The 22,349-nt window shown below is 43.8% G+C and overlaps 1 protein-coding gene across 1 annotated transcript in view; it reads left to right on the plus strand.

The window, feature by feature from the left end:
* Positions 1-22,349, plus strand: part of SLIT3 (slit guidance ligand 3) — a 592,453-nt gene that overhangs the window by 426,858 nt on the left and 143,246 nt on the right. Inside the window, exons 7-9 of the mRNA XM_029051206.1 lie at positions 1,749-1,820; positions 7,961-8,124; positions 18,929-19,070. Coding sequence (XP_028907039.1) covers positions 1,749-1,820; positions 7,961-8,124; positions 18,929-19,070 — 378 coding nt within the window. The remainder of the gene's footprint in view (positions 1-1,748; positions 1,821-7,960; positions 8,125-18,928; positions 19,071-22,349) is intronic.

Here is a 22,349-nt window from a genome sequence, read left to right on the forward strand (position 1 = left end):
CTAGCTCATAGATTGTCCACAGTGTCCTTCTGTTCATTTCAAATTCCCTTTCTCTCCTTGTTAAACTGCCAGAATGCGCTCGGGGTCGTTTTGACAAACTCAGACACAAGTTGCATATCGATCAGTCAGTCAGTGGTATTTATTGAGATCTTACTATGTGCAGAGCACTGTAGTAAGTGCTTAGGAGAGAACAAAAGAGTTGTAGACACGTTCCTGCACACAAAGAGCTTACAGTTTAGTGGGGAGACAGACATTAGTATAAATCAATAAATTAAGGATTTCTACACAAGTTCAGTGGGGCTGGGTGGTGCATGACTATCAAGTGGTTAAAGGGTATGGATTCAATTGCATAACAGCGCAGAATGGGGAGGGAGGTAGGGAAATGAGGACGCTTTTGGGGAATACCTCTTGGAGCAGATGTGATATTAATAAGTCTTAGAGAGAGAGGAGAGAAGTAGTTGAATTTGGAGGGGGAGGGGGTTCCAGGCCAGCGGGAAGAAATGGGAGAGGGATTGGAGGTGAGAGAGATGAGACTGAGGCACAGTGAGCTAGCCGATGGGAGGAACACAGTGCATGGGCTGGGTTGTAGTAGGAGATCAGTGAGGTGTGAGGTAGGATGGGGTGAGCTTGTTGTGTACTTATCCCAAACCTCTTTAGGCCCTTCATTTCAATGAACAAGGAAACACATGGCCTTGGGCAGGGGAAAGGGAAGCAATGTGCACTTCTGGGTCTTCTCATGGACAGATCTCTCCTCTTCCAGGCTTCAGGCCCTCTGGACTGTAAGCTGACTGTGGGCAGGGAATGTGTCTGTTTAGAGTTCTATTGTACTCTCTCAGGCTCTTAGTACAGTGCTCTGCCCAAAGTAAGAATTCAATAAATATGACTGAATGAATGAATAAATGAATGAATGAGGCAGGCAGTAAATGCTAGCCAAGGGATTGTGAGCGGGAGCTTGTACCTCAATTTCCACCCAGCCCCAAGCTGCCTCCTGCTGAACTGACTGGATGGCGATTTCAGGCTGGCTTGTTAACCCAGATTGTCCTGTTAACCCAGACTGGCTGACTAGACCAAACTGACCTGCTAGTCCAGACTGGCAGGCTATCCCAGCCTGGCTTGCTAGCCCAGACTGACCGGCTAGCCCAAACTGCTCCACTGGCCCAGACTGCCCCATTAGCCCCAGACTGGCCAGTGGGTATCCCAAGCCCTGGTGCCTGTAGAGATCATCTCTGTTTCCTGAGCACCCACCAGTCCTTCTCCTCTTGATCAGCACCTTAAGAGGGCCATCTTAGAGCGGGCAGCAATAGGAGCCTGGAGCAGGATGTGAGAGGTGGAATTTCTCTTGTTTTAATGCTCTTACATGCCTGCAGCCTGATTTCTTCTAAGACGAGCCTCATTTCATCCAGAATCCAGATGGTGGGCCCCAGCTCCTCTGTGTGGCTGTAGGGCTCCCTTCTTTTCCAGCGGGCAGCCCAGGGATAGAATGGGAGAGATGTACATCCTGGAGGTACAGCTCATCTGGACAGACAGTGCTCAGCTGGCCTGGGTGCTGTTCCCGGTTCCCGGTCCCTCCCCACAGCCCTGACATGGCTCCAGACGACCACGTCAGCCAGCCCAGGGCTGCGGCACTGACTGCTGATTTACGGTCCCGCATGCCTTTCGCCCACTGCTCACCGCCCGAAAACAGCCCGCACCAGCAAAACAACAGAAACCCATCGATCGCTTTGTTTTTCTCCTTCCTATCTCTGCAGCACCCTCAACAACAACAACATCAGCCGCATTCCGCTCACCAGCTTCAACCATATGCCGAAGATCCGCACACTGTGAGTAACAGCTTCCCCTCCCCTCCTTCTTCTTTTCCTTCTCCTCATTCTGCACAGGCTCTGAGGCTCCTCCCACAGCATTACTCGGGGCTGTCTTGGCTCTCACTTGTAAATATTTTGGAGTCTCCCTCCTGGTCAAGGTTGGGCCCAGGGCTCATCCCCACAGATCAATTTCCCTCAGCCCCACTTAGGTAAAACCACCCACTTCATAAAATGAAGAGCCTTCTCCCTCAATATTCAGCTTGAGACTTTTTTTGCAAGAATCACTACACCTAGGGCAGGTACCAGACCTGCTAGTCCTAGAAGTCCGGTTTTAAGTTTCCCAGAGAGTCTTACCTCAGAGGAAAAACATTATCGATTGCGGAAACAGAAGAAATAAATCCAGCTATGAGTCTAAACCTAGGAAACATGTCGTAGCTAAATAGAGACTTATGCGAAGGTCTGTGGGAACCTGGTCTTTACTGAATTTGGATGTGGATTCCCCAGAGATGTTGCTCTCAAGTCCAAGCAACCCAAGAAGTCAAATAGTCTATCCTCCTGCCCTGAGTTAGCACTGTACTTAAGTCAGATGGGAAGGTGAATAATTTAACATGTTTTGGCCCGGTGTAGAATTTCCCAAACCAATGAGCTTGCTAGTGGGGGCTCTGGTCATATCCCCCCTCGGACTGGGACAATCAATACACACAGGTGACCGAAACAAAAAAGTGTTTATCTGCCACCTCTTTTCTCACCTCTCCACTGAAATGTTCAGGTGTTACAGTGGAAGACAAGTTGAGGAAAAGCCCGCTGTTTTAACTCCAAGAAGAAATGGCTATCAAAACAATTGCTGCCTGCATCTCCTAAACCGAGGACAATAAAATGTGGGATGCCAAGCTTATCAATCAATCAATGATATTTCTCAAGCGGTTACTGCGTCCAGAGTACTGTACTAAGCACTTGTTCCTTGATCTCAAGAAGCTACAATCTAACAGGAGGAGTTTACAGTTCAAGAGAAGCAGCTTGGCTTAGTGGATAGAGCACAGGCCTGGGAGTCAGAGGACCTGGGTTCTAATCCAGACTCTCTGTCAGGATCAAATCTCTTAACTTTCTGTGCCTCACTTATCTCTGAAAACCATAAAATGGGGATTAAGACTATGAGCCCCTTGTGGGACAGGATCGTGCCCAACCCGATTTACTTGTAATCACCCTAGTGCTTAAAGCAGTTCTTGGCATATGTAAGTACTTAAGTGCCATAATGATTATGATCATGATTATTATTATTATCATTATTTTGTGGGGTAAATATTGGGCATATCTTCCCAGACAGGTGAAAGCAGTCGTTCCATCCTGCAGGTGTTGAGGGGCCGATTCCCATAAGCTGATCACAAGTGATTTACATTTCCTCACCTTTATTGTTCTCTTTTAAGATGTGGCACTCTTAGAAGCCAGGGCTGCTATCCAGGGTTGAGGAGATTTGTTGATGTGCTGCTGGAGGAACTTTGTGGTTGTTCTCATTCCTCTCTATGCCCCGGAATATTTGTCCAGTGACTTCAGATCAATCAGTCAATTTTGTCTGTTACGTATTCCCTGCCTACTGCCATTTTTTTCCCTTTAGTTTAATTTTGGAGATGGCTTTGTATACAGCTCCCTGGAGTCTTACACTGACTAATCCCCCTTTGCTGTAATTAAAGGGGGAGGGGAGAAAGGAAGGAAGTCATAAATGGGATTTATAAAGGGAAGCTTTTATATTGAATTCAGACAGCCACATTTTATAGAAAATGAGCGCTGACCCTTTCTAAAAGGATTTGCTGGAAATTTAATTTAGAGTCTGTGGCTAAAAGGGCACCTTTAAAAATTGGCATTTGTATTCATTCACTTATGTTCTATAAAGGTAGTTTCAGCAATATCGAGTGTGACGTTTCAGTCTGCAAAAAGGTTGCTGAACATCCAGGCGCCCAAACCATTCACTGAATGAATGAAATGAATAAATCCAGCATGGTGAGGAGTTGGGGGTGGGAGAACCAACTTTAGCAGCAGAACCAACAGGAGAATATAAAAATGTCTTAGAAATAGAACAGAAGACTGGAGGAAATTTGGACATTTTTCTGGACTTCTTTAAAACCATTAAACCCTGGATCACTCCTGGTCCCCATATAGCATCACATCCACTTCTCATGAAAATTATTTCCAGTTCCGCAAATCAGTCTGTCCCTACAGAATGACCAGAAACATTCCTGACAATATCCTGCATCAGGTTTTGCTATCATTGAGTTAAATCATGAAAGAGGTGAATTCCTCTGACATCACCATTCTAGTCCTTCCACTGAATCTCATTCTCCACCTTGGAACAATAAGTATATCGTGACTCCCCCAGTTGTTTTTGTGGGAAAATTTCAGGTTCAGTCAGCTGGACGTAATTCACATTTTTTTGCTACACATTGAGGCTGACAGCACTTGATAGAAACTGACAGCAGAATTAGGGAACATTATTCAGATAACACCTGTCTGTCCTGTTATAAGATGCAGCATCAAAAGAAGCAGTTTTATGCATGTGTGCAACTATGAAAGTTTTCTTTAACATGGGTTTCTGTGAGAATGCAACCTCTGTATTATAAAAGAACTGGGTGTATTAAGAAATTAACATGTAGAAAACCCTACCATAATCCTTTAGGAAAACAGTATGGCCTAGTAGAGAAAACACTGGATGGAAAGTCAGGAGACCTGAGTTCTAATCCCAGCTCTGCTACTAACCTTGGGCAAGTCACTTAACTTCTCCGTGCCTTAGTTTCCTCACCTGTAAAATGAGGATACAATATCTGTTCTCCTCCCTCTTAGACTTTGTGGGACAGGAACAAAGATTATCCTGTTTCTAGCACAGAGCTTAACATATTGCTTATTATTGTTATTATCAATCTTATTTAGGAAGAGGCTGTATGTGGTTTCTCTTAATTCAGTTTCCTTGGCCTCTGTACTGCCATCCTACCTGAAAGTGAAAAATATTGGTAAAGAAAGTGTCCAGGGAAAGAAAACTTGCAATTCAAAGAATCTCTGACCCAGAAATAAATTAGAAAAGGGTGAGGCAGAGAAATCAAGAAAATAGTAAATTACCCATCATTGCAAGAGGGAAATTGGAAGAGAGTAGTAGAGTGGTGGAACTTGAGAAATCTTATCATTGTCTTGTATTAATCAGTTTTCTGCTGATCTGCTGCTTAAACCCTGTGATGGACATTTTATTGCTCTCTCACTCTTGATGAGAACTGACAAGAATTAGTTTGCATTGATCTGCTTCCTCTTTTTACTACCTTCTCAAAATGGCTTTATTTATATGATGCGCAAGCCACGTGCTACATTTCCTTAATGGTGAGTCTCCTGCTGCCCCTGCATCTGTGAGTGACTGCTCAAGTAGGCGATTGCATATTCAAATTAAAGAGTTCCTAGCATACACTAAGCCATCATTAAAAGGCTATGGGCCTCCTGACACACAAAAGAGCTCTTGTAACTTGGCCCCCTAGTACTTTTGCAGCCTGTCTAATGCATCCTTATTGTCATTGTTAATTTATTTATCAGAAAGATTTTAGCCAACAGCCCAGGTAAGCTTGGCGGCTTGTTTACAATGGGATTCTCTCTCAAGGACAGCTCACAAGCAGATTACATGTGGAGCAACATATACACATAGACTACCCCCCTCCCCACCCCCCACCCCCATTCCTGGATCTGCTTCCTTGTTTCCATCTTCAATACCACATCTAGTGAAGAAAGCCCAGTAGGGAAAGGGAAGCCCACTTGGTCACTCTGCTGATCATGGGGTAGTTATCAGATAAAAATCCCAATTCTGCAGCCAGGTCTGGCCAGCAAACTACTCTTGCTTGGCATCCAGTTCTGCAGTTCAGAAGCAGTCTCACTGGGGCCTAGTGGAAAGAGCAGAGGCTGGAAGTCAGAAGACTTGGGTTCTAATCCTGGTTCCACCACTTTCCCACAGTGTGACCTTGGGCTAGTCAATTAACGTCTCTGGGCCTCAGTAGCCTAACCTGCAGCATGGGGATTCAATACCTATTTTCCCTGCCCATTAGATTCTGAACCCCATGTAGGACAGGGACTGATTCCGATTTGATTTCATTAGATCTATCCCAGAGCTTAATACAGTTGCATAATAATGCTACTATTGTTACATGTATTATTATTTATAATAAAAGACCCTAAGAAATTAATTGTTCCTGAACCTTTTGATCAAGTCCTTGAAAGAACTTTGTGTGTGTGGTTGTAGACAAACATGCCTGCACACATTGCAGGTGGAAATACTAGGATCACTGACTTCAGGACAGGATAGTCCTTCATCTTTCATATATACAATCAGCTCCTTTCAGGGAGCCCTTCTGGGACTATTCCTTCCCTTATTTCATCATTCCTTCCTTTCTGCCATTTCCCTTTCTGGCTCCCTCCCTCCTTTTTCCTTTTGTCACACACTGTTCCAATCTATGCTGATAATTCCAAGAAAGGCAGGGCAACTGTGGGCATGGAGACTGGGAATTCAGAGGAAGAGACCAACTTTATCTGAGAGGCACCTCGGATTCCCATCTCCGTAGCACACCACGGTCTCCAACTGGCCCTGATTGCAGCCCAAGTGCCTGTCTCATGTATTGCTTAGTGAAAGCCAATTGTCCTCCGCTAACACAGTTGAACTGGATATAAGTGAATTCCTCTGGACCGTAAACTCATTGTGAACAGAGAACATGTCCAACTCTGTTGTATTATACTCTCCCAAGCATTTAGTACAGTGATCTGCACACAGTAAGTGCTCAATATATACCACCGAGGATGATTACTGTCATGATCACTCAAACTAACCCCTTTGCAAACCATGTCATTGTGGTTCTCTTGGAAAGCCGGTTCAGCATTGCTCAACATGCTTGGCTCCTGAATTAATTAAATGTCTGGAGATGCCTTTAATTTATGAATGTTTCCAAAGCTAGACATCAGAAACTTCATTCAAATCACTTGTGCTTTTGATTAGCTGACATATGTAATGCTCACCTGCTCCAGCCAGAAAACAACTTTTAATGAGCCAGGGAGGTTTTGGAATTATACAGTATAAATTCAAGGTTTCTCCCATGTGTTCTTTCATATTATTGAAAGAGGTGTATAGCTGTAACTTTAAGAGCCCATAAAAATCTCTGGTAGTTTTTAAGTCATTGGAAAGAAATAAAGCACTTTTCCCTTGCCCAAAACAATGTCTTTCTGGCACGATGAAAGATCCCCAGTAATGTTTTCCCTCCAAAATCTTGAAACGTGAACCTCGTCTTCTGGTCTGAATAGGAGAAAGTCATCAACTTGCATTCTGTTGGCGGGTCTTACAGAAGCCCTAGGGAAGGTTGTGAGAGTCCAGGCCTCTGATTGCCTGGGGGTTGGAAGGGATCAACTTGGGCAGTTAGAATGTGCGTGAATGTAAGACCTGGTTATAAACAGGTGCACACCTGCCATATCATACTCTGCCCAACTCAGGAAATAAATTGCAATATGGTCTCTGAAAGACTCAGAGAAGTTATGTGCCTTGGAGATTTTAAGCCCGCTCATGCCAACTATGGGAATGGGAAAAATACAAGATGCAGAATAGGGGAAATTTTTCCAACATCTGGGCCTTAGAGGTTTTTCCATTGCTCCAGAAAGGACACCATGATTCAAGTGAGGAGGTGGAAACATCTTCTCTCAGGGGTAAGGGGCTCCAAACCGTGCGTGCAGTGTCTACTGTCGAAAGCAGAAAAGGTCCTAAACAGAGCATGAGCCCCTCTGTGAAGCAGCTGTTCAGGAGTATGCACTTAAAAGATCCTCTTTGGTTATTGTGGTATTTGTTAAGCACTTACTATGTTCCGGGTATAGTACTAAGTACTGGGGTGGATTCAAGCAAATCGGGTCGGACACAGTCCCTGCTCCACATGGGGCTCACAGTCTCAATCCCCGTTTTACAGATGAGATAACTGAGTCCTAGAGAAGTGAAGTGACTTGCCCAAGGTCACACAGCAGACAAATGGCAGAGCCGGGCTTAGAACCCAGAACCTTCTGACTCCCAGGTCCAGGCTCTATCCATTAGGCCACTCTGCAGCTGCATTCCAGAGGCCAGCCTGAAAAGCCCCCTGACTGTGCTTTTCTCCCTCGGTTCTCCGCAGGCGACTCCATTCCAACTACCTGTACTGTGACTGCAGCCTGGCCTGGCTCTCTGACTGGCTGCGGCAGAGAAAATCCATTGGCCAGTTTACCTTCTGCATGGCACCTGTTCACCTGAGGGGCTTCAATGTGGCCGACGTCCAGAAGAAAGAGTATGTTTGCAACGGTAAGTGAATCCCCATCTGACCCTCCCCTTCCCTGCAGTTCTCCCCCAACCCTTTCCCTCTGGACATTTCTGTCACGCAGTTATTTTCGAAAAAGTTACTTACGTGGTTAGCCTCTTTAAAATAGCCAGTGGCCGCCTGACCAAGATATTGAATAAGGTTTTCAGTGACTGATTTTGCAGTAAAGGTTGAAGGAAGGAAGTGGTTGGGAGGCTTCCTTTTGTTTTTCATAGGAAAGAGTTGACCTGAAGGGATACTGAGGCATTCTTTTCTCAGACTTTCTCATTCACTGTAACCCCAATGGATAGGGGAAGGGGAAAAGGAGAAGGTGCCATCATCATCTGGATGAGGCCCTTGGCTTTAGCTTTGATTCCATCCTTGCCCTCAAGGAGTTTACAATTTAGTGGGAAAAAAGAAGTCTCATGACTTCCTGACACGGTTAGTTAATGTACTTACCCCCTTTGTACTGGGGAACATATCTTTACACTCTGTTGCTTCCTCCTACTTATAATTTGAGAAACAGCATGGCCTAGTGGATAGAGCCAAGACCTAGGAATCAGAAGGTCCTGGGTTCTACTCCCATTCTGCCACTTGTCTGCTGTGTCACCTTGGGGAAGTCACTTCACTTCTCTGGGCCTCAGCTACCTCATTTGTAAAATGGGGATTAAGACTGTGAGCCCTATGAGGGACTGGGACCGTGTCCAACCCAATTTGCTTGTATTCACCCCAGCACTTAGTAAAGTGCCTGGCACATAGTAAGTGCTTAACAAATACCAGTTATCATTATTATTATTAATTTATATTAGTGTCTTTCTTCCCCACTAGATTGTAAACGCCTTAAGGACAGGGACCAGGTCTACTAATTCTCTTGTACTCCTAAGCTCTTAGTACAGCATTCAGTTGAAAGAATTGGCCTTCGTTTCAGATTTTCAGCTCCGTTGCCATCTTGTCTCCAGGAGGATTGTGGGTGCCAAGATCAGAGTGTCCACTTCATTTTAAGACCTGGTGTGGGGAAGAGATTGTGCCTAGTGTAACATGAGTCTTCTGATTGGTGGACTTGTGTGTGTGGAGGCCACAGATGCTTGCCCGGGAAAGGCACGTGGGATTGACTGCTCATTCCAGGGAACAAGCTCCTTTTCTCTCTGGACAGAGCAATCACTAGGACCCGGTAGTGCTGGTCCAGAGGAGCATTTTCAGCCAATTCCTGCTGATGTCCCATGTTCCCAGGTAGAATACAATCTACGAGTTGGCCCAAGTAGATCTGGTGTAGGATGAAACAGTTGTGTGTGTAGTGTTGGTCAAGGCATAATGCTGCTTCGTTTTCCAGCTTATTCCTCAGACTTCTATACTGTACCATACAGATTTCTGTGGGGGCTTTGCGTCTTTATAATATTTAATGCAATAAAATAGCAGTGAGATGCCAGGGTAAAGCATTCGGCTGGTGATGGGCATCTCTTCAAACCAACTACCTCTTCACCTATTAGTACTCACTGAAGCAGTAGTTTTATAACCTGATTTTCATGTTAATCAAGAACGGAACAATAATAATAATAATAATGGTGTTTATTAAGTATTTACTATGTGTAGAGCACTGTTCTAAGCGCAGCAGTAGATATAGGGTAATCAGGTTGTCCCACAAGAGGCTCACAGTTAATCCCCATTTTACAGATGAGGTAACTGAGGCACAGAGAAGTTAAGTGACTTGCCCACAGTCAAACAGCTGACAAGGGGCAGAGCTGGGATTACTGTATTATAACAAAAATGACTATACTTTTCAAGTGAAATGTTGGTATTTTGTTAAGCGCTTACTATGTACAGAGCACTGTTCTAAGCGCTGGGGTAAACACAGGGGAATCAGGTTGTCCCATGTGGGGCTCACAGTCTTAATCCCCATTTTACAGATGAGGGAACTGAGGCACAGAGAAGTTAAGTGACTTGCCCAAGTGAAATCATCTTTTTAATGCATTTGTTAAGCATTTAAGTGCTTATTATGTGCCAGGCACTGGGGTAGATAACAAGCTAATGAGGTTGGACACCATCCATGTCCCACATGGGACTCATAGTCTTAATCCACATTTTACAGATGAAGTTACTGAAACACAGAGAAGATAAGTGACTTGCCCAAGGTTACACAGCAGACAAGTAGTGGAGCCAGGATTAATACCCAGTTCCTTCTGACTTCAGGCCTATGCTCTATCCACTAGACCATGCATCTTCTCAAATTTCTGCTTTCCAAGCAAGGCATTTGAACACCAAGTCATTTTCAGCGATCTAAAATGTTGAGATCCTGAAAATTGTTAAACCAACTAAGAAACCACTAAGCATTGAATACTTATAATAAAATGGTTTTATCCCAGAGGAATCAAATGCAAATATAGTAGTGATAATTACTGCAATCATTAGGTAAAGCGTACACTATCAGCGTAAGCACCACTGAAAGAAATAATTACACAGTGCAGGATCTGTTCAAGTGGTAGTGAGAAAAAGTAATTAGTGAATGGTAAAATACATTATTATGGCTTTGTGCCCAATTAATGTCATAAAAGGATACATGTCATCAGTCTATCACTTTTCTCTAACAACTCACCTGTATTATAAATCTAGGTGAAAAAGTGACCATTGATTGCCTGATATACTTTAGATAAGAGGGTAAGAGTATAAATGGAAATGATAAAAACAAAAGTCAACAGTTAAATAATAAGCAAATGTATACACATGAATACTAATTTGGCTAACAATGTGACATGATGGGGAAGGTAGAGGTTAGTTAGGGAATGCCTCTTGGGGGAAGTGAAGGCTTTAAAGTTGGGGAGGGATATAGGTGGGCAGATTAAAGGGGGTTTGAATGAGCAAAGTGGCTCTATAGTTTATAAGAATTAAGAGTTCTAGATAGACTTGATCTTAATGAGGCATTTTTTCAAGCTTAAAGCTACCCTTGTGTTACCACAGCTGAAATATTGTAAAGAGCATAAATTAGCAGCATGATGGGGATGTCTTGGTGCCTCTAGCTGAGGTCTAGGATGTAAAGGGAAGGACCAGTGTACCTGGAGAAAGCGAAGTACAAGTTAAGGATAGAGAATGAGAGATGTCCAAACTAGGGCTGCTTTTAGGACAAATGGCTGCTCTGGTCAAATATATCAAGGCTACTTGGCAGACTGAGGAATCGAAGGGACTGGGGTTCAGTGATATTTCCATCCATGGTGCTGAGTCATTTGCCAAAAAAGAGTCACGTGCAACCAGATGCAGCAGCCGTTCATCAGGGATGGTTTGGTTTGGAGCATTTTGAGAATAGTCAGGGAATCTGCTAAGTGGAGAAGATTGGAATTGAGGAAGCCAATTAAACCCTATGGAGAGAACCCAGGCTCAGAATAAACCACACTGAACCCTTCCATGAGAACTAGAAATTCACTTTACACATTGCTCAGTAGACAGGGAGAGCTTTATCTTACTGGGCCATTGGACCCTCCCTCTCCATGTTCTCATTATCGCTTTGAATCCAGTCCAACAGTCTGGTGAATGACCTCTTGTCTTAGACACCTAGAATATGCATGCCTTTTCCCAGTAGAAATTTGCTAACTGAGGATTTTGCAGAAAGTTTGGTTTTGCTGTCAGCTGTACATATAGGGTGTGGATTTTCTTTGGGGGAGGCCATTTGCTTCGCGGTTCTGTTTGTCTTTTTTGAAATGGTTTCTCTGCACTTCACAATTTGTCGTTAGAATTGAGCTGGCACATTTTGCTTCCCACATATGAAGTAAAAGCTCGCTTCTATTTCGCTGCAATTCATCTGCTTAAAAAAAATAGGATTCTAGAACAAGAAGAGAGGTGGAAAGCAGAGTGGCATAGTGGAAAGAGCACAGTCCTGCGAGTCAGAGGATCCGAGTTCTAATTGCAGCTCTATTACTTATCTGTTTGACCCTCTTGGGCAAGTCACTTAACTCCTCTACACCTCAGTTTCCTCAAGTGTAAAATGGGGATTTAATACCTGCTCTCCCTCCTACTTAGACTGTGAACCCCCTATGGGACACAGACAGTGCTCAACTTGATAAACTTGTATCTACCCCAGTGCATAGAGCAGTGCTTGACACACAATAAGAACTTAACAAATACCATAGAAAAAGTCACCAGGCCCATCTCCCAATCTCCTGTAAAGACCACACTTAAATTCTCCCAGGTACTCTAATTCTGAAGACCACTAAAGGAAACATTTCAACAGTCTTTACTCACTCGTTCCAAAGCTACATGACCTGTAGTCGAAAAGTTCTTCCTTACATCTAACCTAAGGCTTCCATGGTGCAGTTTCAACTCCTGATAGAAGCTTAGCCTTATTTTAAGTATCATGTGGCTCTTGGACTGAGAACCTTCTTCATTTTTTCCCATGCATTGTTTCTAGTTCAGAATGAGTTCACAATGATCATGCAGTCCCAAAGAAGAAAAGCATTTGGGCTTACTCTTCCTTTTTTCACTTGACACTAGTTGTTTAGCCTAAAGACAATTAGGAAGGTGAACACTGCAAGACTCATCCCTCCTTGGTGGGTTTTAATTAAAGCACCATAATCGGGCATCGCAGGAATGAGATTATTAGGTTTATTTAGTAATTCTCAAACTTTAAAATGCCTCTGGCATTTAAATCTTATTCATTTATATTCTTTCCGTAATTGTTCCAGTCCAATTGTCATTCCAGTTTATTGCCTGCTCTTGAAAGGCCAGAGGCCAAAGTGATGCTTAATTTGAAAACAGGAATTAATTTATTTTGGTATGCTCCTAAATCCGATATACTTCCTCATTCTGGGCACATGCAGTTTCTGCAATAAAGAAATCACTGAAGCTACAGTGTAACAGTAAGAACATCAAATCATTGGCGATCACTGGGTGCTTCTTTTTAAGGAAATGAATAGGGTTTTAGCAGCTCCGGTCAGGTTTTCTTATACCTTTAAATAAAAGGTCAGTAATTAGTTTTAATGTTTAAACAATGAAGAGAAGTGTTTTGTCACATTTTTACTTAAAAATAAAATGAACAATTTTTATTATGATTATTATCTTGGTACTTACTAAGCACTTTTTTTAGATGGCAAATCGGGATAGATACAAGATAATCAGATCTGACACAGATAATGTCTTGCACGAGGCTCATAATCTAAGAGGTGGGCTGAACATCTTTTTAATCCCTATTTTACAGATGAAGAAATGGAAACCCAGAGAGGTTGAGTATTTGCTTAAAGTCACACAGCAGGCCAGTGGCAGGGCTGCCATTAGAACCCAAGTTTCCTGACTCCCACTTCTACGCTCTTTCCACAAGAAAAGCAGGCTAGGGAGTGAGTCATGGCTGCTGCTTTGGGGTAGAGTCTACTATTTTATCACCCCTCTAATTCGCCAAATAGCTTGACCGTTCAGCACGCCTTGCTCTCCAAGGGCTTACTTTCTGCACTGACGCAGCTCATTCTGACCTTTTCAGGTGGGGTCGGATTGTTGCTACCCAGAAGAGTTAGTTTTAGGAACAGAAGTCAGAATGTTCCCCCCAGGCCACCAATCTAAGGACCACTAACTGGGGACAAATCAGTCAGCACAGGATCACTCTGCACACAGTAATCTCTCAATAGATGTGATTGAATGAATGATCCCTGGAATCAGTCAGATTCAAACCAGGGACAGGGGGTATTTCAAAGTGGAGCTCCACTACCACTGACGCATGGCTTGTACTCTGATACCTCTGTCCCTTCCTCATTAAACGGAGCCCACAAGTGGCCCTGCCCCCAGGGGGTACCCCTGGCTTGGAAGGAGTGCTCCAGTGCTCCACTAACCCAGGTGAGTATGTGCCAAACCTGCCCTTGAGACAAGCATGGAGAGCTACCTTGGGTGCCCCAAACTCACGTCATGTGTGGGCAGACAAGGCAGTAATAAGTGATTACTATATGCAAAGCCTTCATTCATTCATTCAGTAGCATTTATTGAGCGCTTACTATGTGCAGAGCACTGTACTAAGCACTTGGAATGTACAAATCGGTAACAGATAGAGACAGTCCCTGCCCTTTGATGGGCTTTCAGTCTAATCGGGGGAGACGGACAGACAAGAACAATAGCAATAAATAGAATCAAGGGGATGAATATCTCATTAAAACAATAGCAAATACATAGCAAATAAATAGAATCAAGGGGATTCTCATTAACAAAATAAATAGGATAATGAAAATATATATTCAGTTGAGCAGATGAGTACAGTGCTGAGAGGATGGGAAGGGAGAGGGAGAGGAGCAGAGGGAAAGGGGGGAAAAGAGGGTTTAGCTGCGGAGAGGTGAAGTGGAGGATAGAGGTGGCAGAGGGAAGCACTGGGGAGGATACAAGGTGATCAGGTTGTCCCACCTGTGGCTCACAGTCTTAATTCCCATTTTACAGATGAGGTAACTGAGGCACAGAGAAGTTAAGTGACTTGCCCAAAGTCACACAGCTGACAAGTGGCAGAGCCAGGATTTGAACCCATGATCTCTGACTCCCCAGCCCGTGCTCTTTCTACTTAGCCACGCTGCTTCTCTAAGCAGTCAGCAATGCTGTTGGAGGATTGGCCCCATTTTTCAGATGGAAAGTAGAAGGTGGCAAGGAGAGAAGAAGGATGTGGCAGAGTCACCTTGGGGCTCTTCCCAAGTCATCCCAGGAACGGTGAGGAAAGAGAAAGTGTAGTGCCATTTTTTAAATGGTATTTTTCAAGCCTCAGAGTCTGACTACCAGAGATCAAATGAGCCCTCTAAATTGTAGTTGAGGGTTTGCACTCGTTGATGCTAGGCTGGATCTGGAAATAATTCCCGGTAATTTTTATCCTCTGAAAAATTTGTAGAAGTGCAGTTAAAGCAAATAAGAAAATATAGACCTGAAACGAACCTGTTTGGCTTGAGGACATTTTCCACAGATCCTCACTGGAATTCTGGGCCTCCTTGCCCAGAGCTGTGCTTGGCACTTGGAACAATTTCCCAGGGAATGGGGGGAATTTGTCCACACAGAAGGATAAAGCTGAACACGTCAAAATTCTAGAACATAGCCCATCCCAAATCAAGGCTTGACAGTCATCTCTGAACTGATTTGGACCCACCCTGTCGTGCTGGGAACAGAGAGCAGTGACTTTCTTGCATAGTCCCTGGATTCATGTAGGATTTGGAGGCCCAGCAAGTATGAAAAGGGTTCTACACATATATGAGTTATCAAGCAAACCCAGCACTGGCAGGAGGGTTCACAGAGTGAGATAGATAGGCCACTACTTCTCAGGCCAAGCCCGGCACACTTACCTTCTTACTGGCCTTTTAAGAACCCAACCCAGACCCAGAACCCACAGGCCAGGTACAAGACCATACAGGGGTGTGAACCAAAAATCCATGAGGAGAGGAGCACCCACTTTGAAGAATGTGTGATCTTGGGCAAGTCACTTAACTTAGAACAGTTCCTGGACCATAGTAAACGCTTAACAAATTCCACAATTATTATTGTGATAATCCCCATTTTACCAATGAGGAAACTGGCATGGAGAAGTATAGTATTTTTCCCGAGGTCTCACAGCAGGCAAGAGGCAGAGCCAAGATTAGAACTCAAATTCTCTGACTCCCAGGCTCATGCTCTTTCCACTAGGCCACACTGCTTCCATATCAAACCAGAACAATGATTAGGTACCCTGGTAGTTGCCCAGAATTTAGGTTGCTTTTTCTTTTGAAGCCTCAAAGAGTGCCCAAATGCCCCAAATTGAGAATGTGCAGGGGAAGAAACTGGGCCTCCAAAACAACGGCCCTTGTCTAGAGGTGAATGAGTGAAGCCACTAGTTGTTGAGGCAATAAACTCAGGATCGAGAGTCTTTCAATTTATGTCATATTTTACTAAATGTTTCCTCAGTGTCTTCCATAGTTTCTCAATCTATGAGATGGGGATGGGTCTGTGAGGTGGGGATGATGATGATGATGATGATGATGGCACTTCCTGCACTTGCAGATGTCATGATAAAAAATAGGACTCTCTTGGTAAAAGGATGAAACATCACAGTGCTTCTTCATTTTACTTTTTTCCAGGCTCAGAGCACATGCTGTCAAAGTAAGGAGGCTTTTAGGAATTGGAAACAATCGTAATGACTGGGTTCCTCAGTCTGTCCTGAGATTACAGAAACCCCCATATAAGAAAAGAAGATTAGGTCAAATTTCAGGGATTCCCCAGCCCTGAATTAGTCAACAGGAAAATTAAATTAATTGCCACAGTGCAAACGTAGAGAAACTATTTAGGCTCCAGAGAAAGTGTAACATGCTTAGCTGTCACTGGGGAGAGGCTCTGACATAAGCCCAATTTGAGTGGGAAGAGATTTGGATCCCTGAAGAATTGAAAGGAGCAGCTATTTTAACTTCATTTAAGAATTCAAGACTGCAACTGATGGTTTTTCTCCCCTCTTTTCTGACACATCCTATCCACAAAATATTAGCAGTTCAAAGGAGGATTGACCATTGGACAAAGTCTGTTTGAACTAATGGAAATTCAGACACACACGCATACACACATGCACACACACACCAATTCTCTCTGGAATCCCTGACATTTCTCAAACAGGAAGCTCAAGTTTGCAGTAATTCTCTTTTGCTTTTGTCAGGAAAGTTCATCCCTTGATGTGGAAGGCCAGTCAGCAGCAGTTTTTGTTCTGTGGGGCTGGCGGGCAGTATCTGCATTTCAAAATCTTGACATTTATGGCTTACTGCTCTAAACGTCTTTTTGATGAGGGATGATATGATGGGAGCCGGTCACCCAGCTGCCATGGTGCACTAGTGGAATTAGGTGATCCTTAAGAGAAGCAGGAGAAGAAGCTGATAAGCTGTGTCCACCTGCTCTTTCCCCTTTCCCCACCCGGCTTGCTGGAGAGAAGAGAGCAGCAGTTCTCCCTGCAATTAGCGAGCAGCCTCTCTGCAACCTTTCCTTCTAGAGTAAGGGCATGGAACCCATCCCTCAGTTTCACATTTTATTACTTTTATCAACTCTCAGATCCAACAAGATCTTGCTGTAATGTTTTTCTGGATCCAAGTCTGGCTCCTCACACTGGTTAGGCACATTGGTTGGTGTGAGTTTGTTGTATTAAGTGCCACTGGGTGTTTGCACAGCTTTTAAACCTTGGCCCCATCACTGGGATGAATTCTTCTGCAAATATGCAAGGGTCTGTCGGGGGAGAGGGCTGTCATGAGGCTCAAGGAGTGTTGATTGCTGCAGGGTAATTTTGTTAACTGCCATTGGTTTAAAGTGGGCAAATATCTAGCTCTTTCCATTAAACTCCAGACATAAGTCCAGTGAGTCCTGAATAAATGCAAGAAAACATGATTAGGTCACAAGAAAGATGATAAAAGGCATTACTTGGAGTAAGTCTTTTCTTTAGAGTGTAAATTGTTCAGGGACCTCTAGTAATAAATGCAAGAAAACGTGATTAGGTCACAAGAAAGATGATAAAAGGCACTACTTGGAGTAAGTCTTTTCTTTAGAGTGTAAATTGTTCAGGGACCTCTAGTTCTCTGCTCCTTTCCAGCTGCGATTTCACTCTTCTAGGCTGTATGTCCTCTGCCTGTTTAGTGAACCAAATCCAAACCAAAACCTTTTTTTTTATGTAGAATTCCTTGTTTCATTATTGTTCTGTGGTCAGTTGGATTTCAGGCTGGATTTTCTGGCGAACATGAGATCAGAAAGCCTGGATTGGGAATGGGGTACTGCCCTTGAAATTGCACTCGGTGAGGTGGGACTGCAGAAAAATGAAGTCTAATCAGGATATCCAAATTATCAGAGAATAAACCCAGCTAGGCTTCTTGTGGGCTAGTCTTGCATTTAGGCCTCAATTCCCTAATGCATGTTCAGTCATTACAATTCTGAAAAATAAATTCTATTTTTGAGCTTCTGACTTCTCCTTAAATAAGAGCTTCAGCACAAAATAACTGTCATAATAGCACTGAAATTATATTTTGAACAGGGGTTTTGGAGTTAAATCTAAGGAAAGTGATTAAAGTTTGAGGACCCTCTGTGAGTATCCTGTTTATTTGGAAATCACCTAGTTTAGGTTTTGATTTTTTTTCTCCTGTTTTTTTCATTACCATGCTGTGGAATGAGACCAAGACTAATCCCGTGTCTTCAGAGCTCAAAAAGTTGTAAGATGGATCTTATGTTTCAGTTGGTGGATTAGAGTTAAGAAAAGAGCAGACCACAATTTAAAAAAGATAAAAAGAAGTGCTCAAATATCAGAGTTGAAAACTCCTTTAGTATCACAGAGGGAGTTTGAGGTGGAAAGGATTCAGTGGAACATTGGCTTCTTTTCCTCTTGACTGTAAGTGTCTTGTGGCGAAGGATCACATCTACCAACCCTATTGTATTTCACTCTCCCAAGAATTGAGTACAGTGTTCAGCACACAGTAAGCACTCAGTAAATCCCAGTGATTCTTGATGATTTTCCCTCAATCCTCTCTGCATTAAACCCTAGGTAGCTCATGTCATTATGGGGGATTTCTTGGCGTTGACATCTACCATTGCCTGGAATTTGGTATTCAAACTCAGCTGATGAGGTTTAGGTTCTGTTTGCATAACTAAGTCAAGCATCTTCTCACTCCTCATCCTCTTTTCCCACCCTCTGTCCCCTCACCAATTTCCCACACAGTTTAAAAATCAAAGTATAGACTCTACAGAAATTTCTGGATACTCTTTCAGGGTTTATGCATTCTAAAATATTTTTTGCTTGTTGATTTACTTGTTGAATCATGGGGTGATTGCTTTGCCTTGATGTGCCCTGAATGCATCATTGATTGGATTTGTTCTCTAATTCCACAGGGCCCCACTCAGAGCCTGCATCCTGCAGTGTCAATTCGGTCTCCTGCCCCTCGGCCTGCACCTGCAGCAACAACATAGTGGACTGTCGAGGGAAGGGCCTGACGGAAATCCCCGCCAACCTGCCAGAGGGCATTGTGGAAGTGTAAGTGGTGATGTCAGCTGCTCAACAGACTCTGGAGAGAGCTTGTTCCTCCTCTTTGGTCAGCTAGAGTCATACTCAAGTTCAGTGATACAGGCTGGCAGGATCTTTAAACAGTTGCCGATGCCTGGGATAGTCAGAGTGGTTAAGTCACTTGACTGGTATCCTCGGTGGGATTTAGCCTGATTTTAGTTGAAGAGGAGCTGATTTTATGGCCACCGATTCCTTATTCGAGAGAAGGATTAAGCTTTGCCTCCTATCTCCCAGAGAGAGGTTGCTTTATCTTGGGGTAAAGGACTGAAAGAGTGTGTGGTTGGCGGGGGGGAGCGATGGGAGGGATGTCTTTCGATCTGCCTGTTTTTCTCCTTTCAATGGTCCATTTCTTGTTTTCCAAAAATCAACTTACTCCAGGTATTCCCCACAAGTGATGAAAGGAGTCATGTCTCTCAGGGTCAAAATCCCAGACAGTATTTGAATAAAGAGATTTTTTAATACTTGAATTTTCCAGAAAAATCTTTCCCGTTTGCCAAATCTTTTTGCCGAATTGTACATTCCAAGCACTTAATACAGTGCTCTGCACACAGTAAGTGCTCAATAAATACGACTGAATGAATGAATGATGAGGGAGAGGAAGTAGGACAAGTTAAGGTTTAGTTGGTGAAGGCTTCTTGGAGGAGATGTGCTTTTAATAAGGCTTCGAAGGTAAAGAGAGTGATGATCTACCATACATGAAAGAGGAGAGAATTTACTAGGCTGCAGGGAAGATTTGGGCGAGGTGTTGGCAGCAAGGTAGAGGAGATTGAGGTACAAGGAGTAGGCTGGCATTTGAGGAGCAAAGTGTCCACAGCTGCCTCTCATCTTCACTTTGGAGTCATTGCCACCACTCCCAGCCCAGCAACAAGAATCCCCAAGGCAACAGAGATTCTTTCTTTGGTTTCAAGTTCTTCCAGAGAGCTCATCTAATGAACTGTACAAAGTCAACTTCCTTTGCCCCTCTCCAGCTGCTTCTCTTTCTCTGTATCCCTATTCCCTTCCTCCCTCCCTCGCTCTAGCTGAGCCACCTCCTTTCACGCAATCACCTCTTCACTAATTTGGATGCCTTTTTCTTCTCCAACCTGCCCTCCAGGACCAAGTTCTTGCAGGCCACCCCCCTCATCCTGCCCATCTATTGCCAGTTCTCATCAGACCGTGCCTCTTTCCTCTCTCTCACTTCATTCCTCTCCCTCCCCGCCGTTGCCTCCCTATTTCAGCTTGGCAGCTGCATTTGCTTCCCTTGGCCCAATGTTGCAGCCTCAGTGTCTGTTTACAGAGGGCAGTTTAGAGAAGCCAGAAAAAGTAAAGTTGTGCTACGGCCATCGACCCTTAACTGGGAGCAATTATTTGAAAGTTGTGAAGTGAGTCTCTTGATTTACCTGCCTGCCAGCCCCATCTGTTTCAGATGTCTGCTTCCCACCATTCAGCCCTCTCTTAAGGAGTAGGTTTGGACAGCTGTGAGTTGTGGGAGATAAAATTGAAATTGCTTTAGGTTGATCTTTTGGTACAGATAGTAATTCTCTCCCCTCAGAGACAGCTAGTAGTAACCTTTTTTTGCACCCTCAGGATGAAGGGTAGAGTATATAGAACTGATTAGATCTGCATAGGACATTCCTCGAGTCAGTACACTATCAGAAAGGTGACCAATCTCCCCAAAGCAGATAGAGGGTCTTGGACCAAGTCCTAGTGTGTGCAGTTTTCGACTCAAGCTGGTGGCCACCTTCTTCTGATGGCTCGAAACAGCAGGTTGTTGGAAGTTTAGAAGGTTGATCCCAAGCGTGTTGAGATTCCCAGAGTTTCACTTGAGCCAGAGACTACAAAACAGATTAATATTCTGGCTCAATACTGCTACTACTAATATATTATTATTATATTTTATAATTAGAATGATAATGGTGGTATTTGTAAAGCACTTACTGTGCGTGCAAAGCCATCCACTGAGCACTGTGGTTGATGCCAAGTTAGACACAGTGCCTTTCCCGCATGGGGTTCACAGTCCAAGGGAGAGGGAGAATAGGTATTGAATCCCCCATTTTTACAGAGGAAACCAAGGCACAGAGAAAGGCTTGTTCAGGGAAGTGTAGCTTCACCTCAAGTGTTGGTGATCAGTTTCATACTGTGGACTCCATCTCCTCTTCCATTAGCATGTGCTTAAGAAATGCTACGATTCCTATGAGGGAAGGCACTTTTGGGCTTTCTAGTCACTTGGGAAAATTGTGATTAGAAATGCTGAATTCCTGGAAAGGGAGGACAGTAAATGATAAGCAGGCAGGAGGGTGCCTGATTGGGAGTGGAGTTCTTTAAGAAGGACAATGTGTGAAGTAAAGCCTGGGGCTCCCAGGCCTTGCTGAAGGGGGTAGAGTGGATAGGGTCCAGTACTTGCTGGGGAAAGGGGAAGTATTTTTTTTATTGGTATTTGTTAAGCATTTACTACATGCCAGCCACTGTACTAAGCACTGAGAAAGATAAAAGCTACTCTGGTTGGGTGCAGTCCCTGTCTCACTCGGGGCTCACAGATTTAATTCCCATTGTACAGATGAGGGAACTGAGACAAAGAGAAGTTAAATGAATTGCCCAAAGTCATGCAGCAGACAAGCGGCAGAGGCAGAATTAGAACCCAGGTTCTTTTTTTTAATGGTATTTGAGTGCTTACTATGTGGCAGGCACTGTGCAAAGCACTGGTGTTTATACATGCTAATTAGGTTGGACACAGTCCCTGTCCCACTTAGGGCTCACAGTCTTAATCCCCATTTTGCAGATGAGATAACCAAGATCCTTCTGATTCCTAGGCCCATGCTCTAGCCAATCAATCAATTGTATTTTTTGAACACTTACTGTGTGCAGAGCACTGTACTAAGCACTTGGGAGAGTACAACGTAACAGTTGGTAGACATGTCCCATGCCCACAGTGAGCTAGCCACACTGCTCTTATAAGTATCTTTCCATTTGGGGGAGTCATATAAGAAAAGCTTTATCAGCTTTCTGTGGCCCTTTTTGTTGTGATGAAGTAGAACCTTCACTGATTTTTCTTTTTCCCTTCAAGAAAACTCTTGTAATTTATGAGCATTTTTTCTTCCTTGTTGGCAGATAAACCTCTTAAATCATGTGAACCCCAGGGAGAGATTCTACTCTCCCTAGGATTTCAGGTGGGAATGTCTTGCAGTCAGAGGAATTTGGCCCCAAATGTTAGTTCTTTCAAAGACTAATTGAAGCTGAAGCCAGAGGAAGTGTTTATGGCCCTCCCTGTGC

This window comes from Ornithorhynchus anatinus, chromosome X1 (genome assembly GCF_004115215.2).
Source record: "Ornithorhynchus anatinus isolate Pmale09 chromosome X1, mOrnAna1.pri.v4, whole genome shotgun sequence".
Taxonomy (NCBI): Eukaryota; Metazoa; Chordata; class Mammalia; order Monotremata; family Ornithorhynchidae; genus Ornithorhynchus; species Ornithorhynchus anatinus.